Source organism: Pongo abelii, chromosome 11 (genome assembly GCF_028885655.2).
Source record: "Pongo abelii isolate AG06213 chromosome 11, NHGRI_mPonAbe1-v2.0_pri, whole genome shotgun sequence".
Taxonomy (NCBI): domain Eukaryota; kingdom Metazoa; phylum Chordata; class Mammalia; order Primates; family Hominidae; genus Pongo; species Pongo abelii.
In genome coordinates, this window is record NC_071996.2 from 39927121 (window position 1) to 39941725 (window position 14605).

General features: G+C 38.0%; 1 protein-coding gene across 1 annotated transcript in view; it reads left to right on the forward strand.

The window, feature by feature from the left end:
* THSD7B (thrombospondin type 1 domain containing 7B) overlaps positions 1–14605 on the forward strand; it is a 908978-nt gene that overhangs the window by 868575 nt on the left and 25798 nt on the right. Inside the window, exon 21 of the mRNA XM_024243556.3 lies at positions 5004–5149. Within this exon, the coding sequence (XP_024099324.3) occupies positions 5004–5149 (146 nt within the window). The remainder of the gene's footprint in view (positions 1–5003; positions 5150–14605) is intronic.

Sequence of the window (14605 nt, forward strand, 5' to 3'; positions counted from 1 at the left end):
AAAAACATTCTTGAAAGTCATAGGCATTGTTTGGAAATCTTCTCTTTGTGTTTGGATACCAATAGCAAGAGAGACCATATGGCTGTGCTTCCAATGAATGGTCTTGAGACTTCATTATTTTAAAAGTAATAGCATCATTTTTTTCTTTTGCATTTATTAGATTTTCTCTACCTTTATGTCCAGCAGAACATATCTGTCACCTTAATGGAAATAAATAAAATGGTTCTATAGTACTGGCCCTCCGCATGCCATCAATTCAAGACAAGCTTGAAGTTATTTGGTTATAATGAAATAGAGCCTCTTTGGCTGTGATAAAGGTGACACCACATTGTCATTATCCTTACAAAGATGGATGGAACAGCCTGCAATTATAAAGACATTAGGATAATAGGTGTTTCAGTCAAGAGAATAAACATTAAAGTTATTATAAAAGGTGAAGAGTATTTAAGCAAAAATTAATGTGAAATCTTGTGCCAAATGTGTTCATCTGGCAGGGACAACATTTGATGTGAATGATATCTGACCTGTATGATTTGAGTGATGCCGGGAAGAACATCTGTCTAAATGTATACACTCCATGCAAGAGCTCTGTGCCCAGGGTTGCAGAATAAGCCCTTGCCTATATTATCACTGAAAGAAATTTTACCACTGATATGATTTGGCTGTGTCCCCAACCAAATCTCAAACTTGAATTGTATCTCCCAGAATTCCCACGTGTTGTAGGAGGGACCCAGGGGGAGGTAACTGAATCATGGGGGCCAGTCTTTCCTGTGCTATTCTTATGATAGTGAATAAGTCTCATGAGATCTGATGGGTTTATCAGGGGTTTCCGCTTTTGCTTCTTCCTCATTTTTCTCTTGTTACCACCATGTAAGAAGTGCCTTTCACCTCCCACCATGATTCTGAGGCCTCCCCAGCCATATGGAACTGTAAGTCCAATCAAACCTCTTTTTCTTCCCAGTCTTGGATATGTATTTATCAGCAGTGTGAAAATAGATTAATAGAGTAAATTGATACCAGTACATTGGGGCACTGCTGAAAAGATACCCGAAAATGTGGAAGTGACTTTGGAACTAGGTAACAGGCAGAGGTTGGAAAAGTTTGGAGGACTCAGAAGAAGACAGGAAAATGTGGGAAAGTGTTGAACCTCCTAGAGATTTGTTGAATGGCTTCGACAAAAATGCCGATAGTGATATGAACAATAAAGTTCAGGCTGAGGTGGTCTCAGATGGAGATGAGGAACTTGTTGGGAACTGTAGGAAAGGTGACTTTTGTTATGTTTTAGCAAAGAGACTCATGGCATTTTACCCCTGCCCTAGAGATCTGTGAAACTTCAAACTTGAGAGAGATAATTTAGGATACCTGGTGGAAGAAATTTCTCAGCAGCAAATCATTCAAGATGTGACTTGGGTGCTGTTAAAAGCATTCCATTTTAAAAGAGAAACAGAGCATAAAAGTTCAGAAAAATTTGCAGCCTGATGATGCAGTAGAAAAGAAAAAGCCATTTTTTTTTTGAGGAGAAATTCAAGCCAGCTGCAGAAATTTGCATAAGTAGCAAGGACTCTAATGTTAATTCCCAAGACCAAGGGGAAAATGTCTCCAGGGCATGTCAGAGAACTTCACGACAGGCCCTCCCATCATAGCCTGGAGGCCCAGCAGGAAAAGTGGTTTTGTGGGCTGGGCCCAGGGTCCCCGTGATGTGTGTAGCCTGGGGACTTGGTGCCCTGTGTCCCAGCTGCTCCAGCTGTGGCTGAAAGGGGCTGACATAAAGCTCGGGCTGTGGCTTCAGAGGGTGGAAGCCCCAAGCCTTGGCAGCTTCCATGTGGTGTTGAGCCTGAGGGTGCAAAGAAGTCAAGAACTGAGGTTTGGGAACCTCTGCCTAGATTTCAGAAGATGTATGGAAACGCCTGGATGCCCAGGCAAAAGTTTGCTGCAGGGGCAGGGCCCTCATGGAAAACTCCTGCTAGGGCAGTGCGGAAGGGAAATATGGGGTTGGAGCCCCACACAGAGTCCCTAGTGGGGTGCTGCCTAGTGGAGCTGTGAGAAGAGGGCCATCGTTCTCCATCCCCATGAATGGTAGACCCACTGACAGCTTGCACCTCGTGCCTGGAAAACCTGCAGACACTCAACGCCAGCCCATGAAAGCAGGCAAGAGGGAGGCTATACCCTGCAAAGCCACAGGGATGGAGCTGCCCAAGACCCTGGCAACCCACCTTTTGCATCAGTGTGACCTGAAAGTGAGACCTGGAGTCATAGGAGATCATTTTGGAGCTTTAAAATTTGACTGCCCCACTGGATTTCGGACTTGCCTGGGCCGCATAACCCCTTTATTTTTGCCAGTTTCTCCCATTTGGAATGGCTGTATTTATCCAATATCTGTGCCTGTATTGTATCTAGGAAGTAATTAGCTTGTTTTTGATTTTACAGGCTCATAAGCAGAAGGGACTTGCCTTGTCTCAGATGAGACTTTGGACTGTGGACTTTTGGGTTAATGCTGAAATGAGTTAAGACTTTGGGGGACTGTTGGGGAGCCATTATTGGTTTTGAAATGTGAAGACATGAGATTTGGAGGGTCCAGGGGCAGAATGATATGGTTGGGCTGTGTCCCCACCCAAATCTCAACTTGAATTGTATCTCCAGAATTCCCACATGTTGTGGGAGGGACCCAGGGAGACGTAACTGAATCATGGGGGCCGGTCTTTCCCATGCTATTCTTGTGATAGTGAATAAGTCTCATGAGATCTGATGGGTTTATCAGGGGTTTCCGCTTTTGCTTCTTCCTCATTTTTCTCTTACCACCACCATGTAAGAAGTGCCTTTCACCTCCCATCATGATTCTGAGGCCTCCCCAGCCATGTGGAACTGTAAGTCTAATTAAACTTCTATTTCTTCTCAGTCTTGGGTGTGTCTTTATCAGCAGCATGAAAATGAATTAATACAACCACCATCTAAAACTCCTTGTATGTCTCCTATAAAAGACTTCAATAGGTAACTATCTTTGCTGTCTTGCTCATGTCTACCCAGCAGCATGATTAATGAAGCAGCTACTAGAGTAAAACTGCTTTGAATCCTGTTCTACAACCTACTTTGTTTGTTTGTTTTTTTAAACCCAAACAAGTGACTTAAATTCTCTGAGCCTCAGTTTTGTCATCTATAATATGAGAAAACAGTAGAATTTTCTTCTTGGGTTGTTATCACTATTAAATGAGTCCATGCGTATGAAGTGTTGAAAATATTGCCCAACACATGGTACTAGCTCAATCAATGTATTGATATTATTACATCACACATTTGCATATAACATAATATCACATCAATAATTTATGAAAATATAAATTAAACATATAGTCCACTTTACTTAATGTCTGTGAAGTATCATGTTAGGCACGGAAGTATAAACCTTAAGGAATTTAGAAGCCAGTGATAACGACCCCCTAGTTTTCTTCAAGGATATTCTCAGAGAGTTAGTTTACCCCCAAATCTATGATAATATTCTGGTGGACAGTAAGAGGTCTAGTTCTTTGAAAGTGAGTCACCCTTACTTATCACTAAACTTGAAGGTATCTGTAATTGTTTCTATCCAGGGTTTTCAAGTAAATTCTATCTAGAAACGAAGTCCTCACTAGCTTTCCCTTTCTCTTAGGATATAAATGTAGAATCTTTGACATCAACTAAAAGACTCTGTTTTTAATAGCTTTAACAACATTTTCTCAAGCCCTTCTCACTATTACTCTCTGCTCCAGCTGCACTGGCTTCTGTCAGGTCCTCAGACATGTGATCCCTTGCACCTCACCATCTCTTCACGTGCTCCCTCCTCTGTGTGGCGCACTCTCTCTGCACACCATGTCTGACTTACATCTTTTCAGATTTCTGCTTAAAGTTCCACTGCTCATGGCAGTGATCTCTGATTCCTTCTTAGAATGGGCTGCCATTCTAATGCATGCTTCCACAGAACCCTGTTTTTCTTTTAACATTTATCACAAATACAATTACATAATTAACTTTATAACAACATTGGAAGTCCATCATATTCACAAATAACTAATAGTAATTAAATTATATGTGCTGAGTACTTCATCAGAAAGAACAAGAGTGAGTAGGAAAGAGAGTGAGAGTGAAAGAATGCAAGAGAAAGAGAGAAGCACAAACAAATAATGTAGGTTATTCCATCACTATTCCACTTGATGAGCTGATGACCTAATGCCTAGAAGGGGGCAGAAGGTGATATGGGAGCACTGATCTTTCCTGAGCAATTTTTACTAATCAATTGTCTTTCATTGCAGAACAGGAGACTAGTATTTGAACATATGTTTTTTAAACATCTTGGTTCCTTCATACAAGCCAAAAACTTTATCTTGTGCTCAGTGAAGAAAGAAGTTGGTTCTAAACCTCTGAAAAAAATTATCTGTTTTGAATTAATTGAAAGACACTATTGGGACCTTGGGGTAGCACCTTCCTAGGAAATTTTTTAAGATAATTTGGATTATGTGTGATTTTTACCTTACTTGCTCATGTTTATGCTCATGCTCATTGCCTCACAGAAGAGGCAATGCTCACTATATTTTGGTTTAATATTTGTAATCCTGTCTTAAAATATGAGGTCTTTGATGGTAGAAGATACATCTGGCAATTTTACTACTGTCCATAGCATACTACAGGATGCCTTGATCATGCTAGAGCTTAATAAATAAATATTTATTAAATGAATTGACAGTCTACCAATGTTTACAAGATCAGTCTACTTGGCAACAATAGCAAGTTTGTACTTTGAAGGCTAAAAGAAGTAGAAGACAGAATTTCAGATCCTTTAAGCATTGTGAAAACCTAGATAGCCTGTGTCTCTGTAGAACTCTAAATGAAAATGACAGAAAAACTAAAAGTGGGATAGGACAGAGTTCAGTCTATTAAAATGAAGACTTACATGTATAAGGCAACATTCTGTTCTTCAGGTCCCTTTCCAAGCCAAACTAACTGAAAAGCTGACACCTCCCTTATCATTTTAGGTCGAATGAGCCGGACTCGATTTATCATTATGCCAACCCAAGGAGAAGGACGGCCATGCCCCACAGAGCTTACCCAGCAGAAAACCTGCCCAGTGACCCCCTGCTACAGCTGGGTCCTTGGCAACTGGTCTGCATGTAAATTGGAGGTAGGTCGTGTAATGACAGTTAGAGAAATACTCATCAGTATATTCGAAGCACTTGTCTGGTCAAACCTATGCACTGATGGAATAAATTTCATAGCACCAGGGGTCTGGCACAATGTATTTTTAATGCAATGCAGAACATGGAAAAATACAACCAAATGGCTGAACCTCATGCAGAGTGATATTGCTAGGATAATAAACAGCCATTCATTAAGCACTGATTATAATAGGACAGGTCACAGATACTTCAATTTCCTTGGCATCCTTAAGAATTCTGTTATTTTATTGGCTTGTTGGGAATATCAAAGGATTATTTAATTAGGCAAAAATCCTGATGCTGTGAAAATGCATAGCTTGCTTTAGATTGTTTAAGAAATGTAGATTTCTTAAAAAAGCACTTTTAGGGTTAGACAAAATCTTGCATATAGCAGAAAACCAAGTGTATGAAGTTATATTTTAACATTATTACATGAACCATGGTTACTACATTTTCCTCAATGATTACTTTTTTATTGGCCTTACAGATAAATGCCTAACAACATCCTAGTATATCACGTACCAAGAGCTTTTGCTAGATCAGCAAAGATCCTTTACTGCATTTTCTCTCTGGCTTCTTGCTTAAGAAATAGCACATTGCTTTTCCCTATTTTCTTATCGTAGTAGTTTATCCTTCAGTTCATGTTCCAAAGCATACTTTAATTAGGTAACAATAATTTTGATTATGCATTAAGAAATCTGCAGAGTATTCTCATAGAGATGTTTAGTGTTCCTGTCAGGATGACATTGTCAGGCAACATTATTATCTTGCAAAAGTTAAATGCCTATGTATTTTAATGGGTCCCAGAGGAACAAAAATGCGTGGTACATTTGTTCAGTCTCATTTTTAGAGAAAATAAGGTAACCATGCTAATTAACCAATTCAGAAGTAACTTAATAGCTTTAAATATTAATACTTTGTCTACTAGTCTAAATTCTTTCCTAAATATTCAGCAATATTTAAATATTGTTTGGATTCACTTACAAAAATTGAAGGAATATTGCTCCTTATCATTGGGACTGCTTTGACAGAATAGAGAAAATAAGCTCAGAGAATTTAGAAAGCCATTTCAGGGGAAGGGAGAAGAAAGTTGAATGTTGGGAAGAAGAGAGAGGACAAAGGATGGGAGGGAGGGAGAGACAGAGGGACAGAGAACTGACAATGTCCACACTCCAAGTTTTACCAAAAATACAACTACTACTGTACCTTACCTGTTTTTGGCACTTTCTCTTTTATCTTCTCAGGTATCAGGAATCTATATCTTTGATAGGCAAGTCTACCAACTTGTTCCATAGGAATATTATAGGAAAATGCCAAATGCAGTGTTTTCCTGTCAAATGTTGAGCTTTTACAAAAACAATAAGGGCAAGAGTGATGGGTGGTGGTCATTCTCTGTAGTGGTGCTGGTGATGGGTGGAGGGTTATGGCATCTATTGGAAATACCTAGTCTTGAAAGCCCTGACAAGGCTTCTGGAGATCCACCAGAGTAGGTGATTGGTTTGTGCTTCCAGAAACTTCAGAGTTGCCTCAGATTTCCAGATAGAGTGAGTCCCGTTCGCTGACACTTCTAGTTGTGAAGAAACTCTGGAGCTAGACTTAATCTATGCAAAAGCTTCAATAAACAAGTCTACAGTTAATTATTCTAGGGTGGGCACTTACCCAAACAGTGCCAATCAGCATTCTTCCCCAATAATTTAAAATGAAATTGATCTCATTCCAAGACACTGTAATCAGAAGCTCTTCCTTGCCACATTTTTCTACCTTATAGATGAAGTCAGTCACTCAGAAGCAAAAAGCCCACCGAAAATGACATAAAGTAAAGCAGAGGTGCAAGAGAAAGGGAATCATGACAATATCTAAGTTGAGTTTTTCCTGACTACCAGCTATATTCCTACTTTTCCTGCAGCCTGATTGTTAACTCTTTGTGAGATAGGTAACACCATATCTTTTTAAAAAATTTACTACACTTAAATTTATATATAAGCTGGATTTTTAAAATTACTGATCAAAATGCACGTGGGCCTTTTTGCACAAAGGAAAAACATCTTTCTACCGCTGCATTTGTGCTTCCTCTTGTCCTAGCATGTCCTTGCCTGCCAAACACAAGTTGGGATCTCATTCAATGAGGGTGGTGATGATATTTAGGTGGCTGCTTGTCTTCACAAGTATCAACCCATAATAAAAGCTCGTGTGGGGCACAGTGGATGTGCCAATTCTGTCAGTGTCTTATGTGAAAAAGGAAGTATTTATCCTCAGGCTTCACTTTCTTTTTTAGCATTTCCTAACTCTTCCCAAGTTTCTCAGCTGCTAACACATATACACACATATGCTCATAAATCTGCTTGAGAAGCTCAGATTCTGGAGTCTAGCAGCCCTAATTTTGGTCATGGTTCTGCCAATTTTTAGTTCTGCATTTCTGGCCAAGTCTATAAACTCTCCAAACATCTGTTTTCTTTTTTATATAGTGGGGGTAGCAGTAGTACCTATTTCGCTGGTTATGTGGGCAGGAAGTAGATAAGTGAAAGTACTTTGCATAGTAATAGACATAAGTTAAGAGCTCAATAGTTACAGTTAGTATTATAATTTTTATTAAAACTATGATTATGATTATAAGCACCTATCTGCCTGTTCACATTAGGCAGTAATGCCAATTCATTGTATACAAAACCTCTATTAATGCTCTAGGCAATGGAGAGTTAACGAGAGAACCTGTGCCATTTACAGTCTTTCTCTTAGAAACCTGGGTCTATTTTCAGGCCCTAGTGTGTAAAATCTCTTGACTGTGGATGAGTGAATGTTTGCTTTATGAAGGAAATTATTAATCTGATGCTGATTTCTCTTCACATTGTGGCTGTTGTTGTCAAAGTTATAAGCAATTAAGGTTGAATATGGACTGATTCCAAGATACATACTAGGAGCACACTGTTATTTGTCTTAGTTTTTAAAGTGATTTGTAGCATAAGTTTGTTTACTGTTATTTCTTCACACTCTGTCTCATGGTGTGTAAAAAAAAAAAAAAAAAAAAAAAACCACTTTAATAAACTGCATATTTTACCTAAGGGTCCAAGTATCAGTACTTTCAAAACTATCAAATTTCATGTATATTGCTGTATCTTTAAACTCTTCTTCCCAGGTACACAAAGTCTAATACTCCACAGTAAAACATACACCTAGACAATTCAGCAATGAATCTATCATATGGAATGATAAGTTATAAGTGAGCCCTCCCTTCCCCGGAGTAATTTATACCTATTGTTTTTCACTCTAGGGAATAAACATTTACTAGAATATTTGCTTTGAATAAATCTACTATGAATTGATTTTGAGCTTCCACTTATCTCCAAAAAAATGCATTTAGATTTAAAATTATGGTGCTTTTTTGGGACAGTTTCATAACAGGCATAGAAATTATTAGAGCAGTTATGAAATACTGATAAAACAAATGTGGGAATGACTGTGTGCTGTGGGCTGAATCTTTGTGCCTCCTCCTCCAAACTCACATGTTGAAACATAACCCCCAATGTGATGGAATTCAGAAGTGGAGTTGTTGGAAGGTGATAAGGGCACGAGGGATCCGCCCTCATGAATTGTATTAGTGTCCTTATAAAAGAGGCCTGAAGGAGCTTCTTCTTCCCTTGTACCATTTGAGGACACCCAGAAGTCACCATCTATGAGGACCTGGCTCTCATTTAAACACTTCAGGTGGGGCGTGGTGGCTCACACCTGTTATCCCAGAACTTTGGGAGGCCGAGGAGGGTGAATCGCTTGAGGTCAGAAGTTTGAGACCAGCCTGAACAACATGATGAAACCCCATCTCTACTACAAACACACACACACAAAAAAAATAGCTGAGTGTGGTGGCACTTGCCTGTAATCTCAGCTACTCGGGAGGCTGAGGCAGGAGAATCACTTGAACCAGGGAGGCGGAAGTTGCAGTGAGCTGAGACCGCCCCACTGCACTCCAGCTTAGGTAACAAAGTGACACTCCATCTCAATAATAATAATAATAATAAACACTTCACTGGCACCTTAATCTAGGATTTTGCAGCTTCCAGAACCATGAGCAATAAATTTCCATTGTTTATAAATTACCCAATCTAAGGTATTTTATTATAGCAACATGAACAGACTAAGAGACTACTTTAGATAAATAAATCATAATTCCTCTTAATATGTCTTTAAAAGAGGGTACAGTGTCCCTAATGTTTGTGACTGCTCAGATTCTTTAGATTTAAAGTTGCTACAACTTCATGTCCTCCAAGTTGCCCTTTTTCTTTTGTGCCAGTATGTCTTTGAGTTACAACTTCTCTATGTTAAGAAGCTTTATGAGCAGCCATTCTATACCATCCTGCACCCTCCAGCAGCTTATCCGTGACCTTCCCTTGATGCCCAACAGCTGCTGTCACTGTACCCTGGCATGTCCAATGCCCAGCTGACCCATAAGCCCAGGGATCACTTGCTCCATGTCCTGGAACGCTGTCATGACTGCTTTAGCGGGCCACCTTGTCCTACTTTACTCCTGCCTCTGCAAAGGCCATAGCAGCTCTAAAATCTAGACGATGCAGTTCGGGAGTCCTGCAGGGGAAGAGGGATAAGAAGGAGGGGACACTCAGTTTTCAAGTGCATAGTTGTCAGACTGTCATCTAATAATGGATTGTAGCATGTGGCATACCTGACTGCAGCAACAGAGGTGCAAAAAGACTGGGAAGTTTGAAGGCCTGAGTCCCTACTCCGATCTCTCTCTGTCTCTTTCTCTCTGTGTCTCCCCAACCCCTCTACCCTCACTCTCTCACTTCTCTTGTTCTTCCTCTTGTTTTGTCTCTTGCTCCCACCTTCACTTTTCTTCTTTGTCTTAGCATCCATAGCAGCAGCAATAGTCACAAAGCCTCTAGCTCTTCCACCAACTTCTGGACTTAGTGGAAGCTAAGTAACATGACTTGGAAGTACAGAGGAGTTAAGACTTCCTAAAATGACCATTGATCAGTAAGAACTGGATCCTAGGAGTCATTGACATTTAACAACAACTTTCTTTCCTCTCCTCCCTGCTCTTCATGAATGGTACTGAGACATGGTGATACCCCATGACCTGTCTGGAAGATGATGTGGGTAGCCAAGAAACCAGCCGTGCTTGTTTGTGAAGCTGAGGCCAGCTTGGTAACACACTACCTCATGTTAGCATCCCCTCCTTTCCTGCTTCAGTTATCTTTTACCTCTACTCTAGCCATACTGGGATTGCTTCTTAGTGTAAAAGTTTTGCCTTGGACTCTGTTTTCTAGAATATCTAAATGAAAATAGAGCTATCAACTGAAGTTATCCAAATATCTAATAGACTTCTTTGAAGTGTGAACACCTGACTAAAATCGAAGATACTCATCTCATGAGTGCCTGACAAAATTTTATTTTTTATTTTAGAACTATATTTTTGATACATAATAGATGTATATATTTTTTGGGTATATGTGATAACTTAGTATATTCATATAATTTGTAAATATCAAGTCAGTGTAATTGGGATATCCATTACCTTATATATTTTCCTTTATGCTGGAACAACTCAAATCATTCTCGTCTGGCCATTTTGAAATATATAGTAGATTATTGTAAGCTATAGTCACCCTACTGATCTATCAAATACTGGGTCTTATTTCTTTTATCAAACTATATATTTGTACCCATTAATCAACCTGTCTTCATCCCCCCTCACCCCTAGCGTTCCTTGCCTCTGGTAACTACCAATCTTAACTCTCTATCCTTGTGAGATCCACCTTTTTAGCTTCCACATATGAGTGAGAACATATGATATTTGTGTTTCTGTTTGGCTTATTTCACTTAATGAGCTCCAGTTCCATTTATGTTTCTGCAAATGACAGGATTTTATTCTTCCTTATGGTTGAGTAATAGTCCATTTGTATACATTATACCACGTGTTCTTTATCTGTTCATCCATTGATGTGCACTTAGGTTGATTCCGTAGTTTGACTATTGTGAATTGTTCTGCAATAAACATGGCAGTGCAGTTGTCTCTTCAATTTATTGACCTCTCTCCCTTCTCTTGACTATATAAATGTGTGTGTGTGTGTGTGTGTGTGTGTGTGTGTGTGTGTGTGTGTATTCAGTAGTAGAATTTCTGTATATGGTACTTCTATTTTTAGTTTTTTGAGGAACCTCCATACAGTTTTCCATAATGGCTGTACTTATTTAAATTCCCACCAACAGTGTTCATGTGTTCTCCTTTGTCCACATCCTCACCAGCATCTGTTATTACCTGTCTTTTTTATAATAGCCATTTTAGCTGGGGTAAGATGATATCTCATTATGCTTTTGATTTACATTTTTCTGACAAGTACTAATGTTGAACATTTTTTTTTCATATGGCAGTTGGCTATTTGCATGTCTTCTTTTGAGAAATGTCTACTCAGGTCTTTTGCCCATTTTTAAATTGGATTATTTGGGTTTTTTTTTTTTGCTATTGAGTTCTTTGAACTATTTATTTATTCTGGTTATTAAGTCCTTGTCACCTGGGTAGTTTGCAAACATTTTCTGCCATTCTGTTGGTTGTCTCTTCACTTTGTTGATTGTTTGCTATGCAGAAGCTTTTTAGGCTGTTGTAATCCCATTTGTCTATTTTTGCTTTGATTGCCTGTGCTTTGATATCTTACATGAAAGAAAAAAATATTTTCCCAGACCAATATCCTGGACCATATTCCCAGAGTTCTTTTCTTCTAGTAGTTTCAAATTTTGGTTCTTAGGTTTAAGACTTTAATACATTTTGATTTGATTTTCATGTATGTTGAGAGAGAGAGGACTAGTTTTATTTTTCTGCATATGCTTATCCAGTTTTCCCAGTAATATTTATTAAAGAGACTGTCCTTTCCCCACTGCATGTTCTTGGCACCTTTGTCAAAAATGAGTTGGCTATAAATGCATGAATATAAATCTGGATATAAATCTGGGGTTTTTATCATGCATACAAGTCTGAGTTTTTTATTTTGTTTCATTTGTCTAAGTGTCTGTTTTTATGCCAGTGCCATGCTTATTTGCCTACTACAGGTTTGTAGTATATTTTGAAGTCAAGTAGTGTGATGCTTTCAGTATTGTTCTTTTTGCTCAGGATTGCTTTGGCTATTCAAGATATTTTGAGTTCCAGCTGGACACAGTGGCTCACGCCTGTTATCCCGGCACTTGGGGAGGCTGAAGTGGGAGAATCCCTTGTGCTCAGGAGTTTGAGACCAGCTTGGGTAACATAGTGAGACCTCATCTCTACTAAAATTTAAAAAAAGTTAGCCAGGTGTGGTGTTGGATGCCTCTCATCCCAGATACTCGGGGGGCTGAGGTAGGAAGATGGCTTGAGTCTGAGAGGTTGAGGCTGTAGTGAGCCCTGATTATGCCATTGCATTGATATTTTGAGTTCCATATACATTTTACGATTTTTTTTCTATGTATGTGAAGAATGTCTTTGGTATTTTGATGGGGATTGCACTAAATCTGTAAATTGCTTTGGGAAGTATCATCATTTTAATAATACTAGTTCTTCCAACCCATGTGCATAGAATATCTTTCCATTTTCATATATCATCTTCAATTACTTTCATTAGTGTTTTATGCTTTTCCTTGTTAGATCTTTCACTTTTTTTGGTTAAATTGATTTGCAGGTATTTTATATCCTTTATAGCTATTGCAAATGAGATTGCATTCTTGATTTATTTTTCAGGTTGTTCACTGTTGGTGTATATAAATGCTACTGATTTTTGCATGTTGATTTTGTATCCTGCAACTTTACTTGATTTTTGCATGTTGATTTTGTATCCTGCAACTTTACTTAATTCTTTTATCAGTTACAAGAGTTTTTTGGTAGAGCCTTTAGGTTTTTGTAAGTATAAGATCATATCATCTGCAAACAAGGCTAATTTGACATCTTCCTTTCCAACTTAGATGTCCTTTATTTCCTTCTCTTGACTAATTGCTATGGCTAAGACTTCCAGTATTATGTTGAACAAAAGTGGTAAAAGTAGGCATCCTTGTCTTGTTCCAGATCTTAGAGCAAAGGCTTTCCATTTTTCTCCATTCAGTGCAGTGTTAGCTGTGGGTTTGTCATATGAAATCTTCACTATTTTGAGGTCTTTTTCCTTCTGTATCTAATTTGTCAAGAGTTTCTATCATAAAGGGATATTGAATTTTATCAAATGCTTTTCAACATCTATTGAAATGATCATATGGTTTTTCTTCTTCTTCCGTTAATGTTATGTATTATTTCTGCATATGGTGTACCGTCCTTACAGGGATCCTTCAGGGATTCCTGAAATGAATCCCACTTGATCATGATGAATGATCTTTTTAATGCATTGTTGAATTTGGTTTGCTAATATTTTGTTCAGGATTTTTACATTTATTTTCACCAGTAATACTGGCCTATAGTTTTCTACTTTTGCTATGCCCTTTTCTGGTCTTCGATCAGGGAAAGCTGGCTTCATGGAATAAATTATGAAGTATTCCTTTCTCTTCAAATTTATTTAAATAATTTGAGTAGAATTGGTATTAGTTCTACATTAAATGTTTGGTAGAATTAATTAATGAAGCCATCAGGGTCTGGGTTTTTTTTTTCATGGCAGACTTTTAAGTACAGCTTCAGTTTTCTTACTTGTTATTCGTTTGTTGACATTTTCTATTTCTTCATGGTTGAGTCTTGATAGGTTGTATATGTCCAGGAATTTATCAATTTAGTCTAATTTTTTCAAATTGTTGGCATTTGGTTGCTCATAATATACTGTAATGATTATTTGTATTTCTGTGATCTCAGTTTTTATGTCTCCTTTGGGGTTCTGATATTATTTATTTGGGTCTTCTTTCTTTTCTCTTAGTCTAGCTAAGGTTTGTCAGTTTTTTTGTTTTTTTTTTTTTAAAAACACAAAGATTTGATCGTTTGATCTTCTGTATGATGAGACCACTTTCACTTATGGCTACTCTGATGTATATGATTTTGTCTTTCTACTAATTTGAGGTTTGGTTTGTTCTTGCATTTCTAGTTCCTTGAAGTACACCATTAAATTGTTTATTTGAATTCCTTCTACTTTTTCAGTGTGAACATTTATTGCTGTAAACTTCCCTCTTAATACTGCTTTTGCTGTATCTCATAGATTTTGGTTTGTTATATCTCCATTTTCATTGTTTCAAGAAATTTTTACATTTTCTTAATTTTTTAATTTATTTGTTGGTTATTCAGGAGTATGTTGTTTAATTTCCATGTATTTGTGTAGTTTTTAAGGTTCCTCTTGTTATTTATTTCTAGCAGCATTCCCTTGTGATCAGAAAACACACTTGATATGATTTCTACTTTTTTGGATTTGTTGAAACTTGCTTTGTGGCCCAAGATATGGTTTATTCTGAAGAATGTCCTATGTGCTGATGAAAAGAATGTATATTCT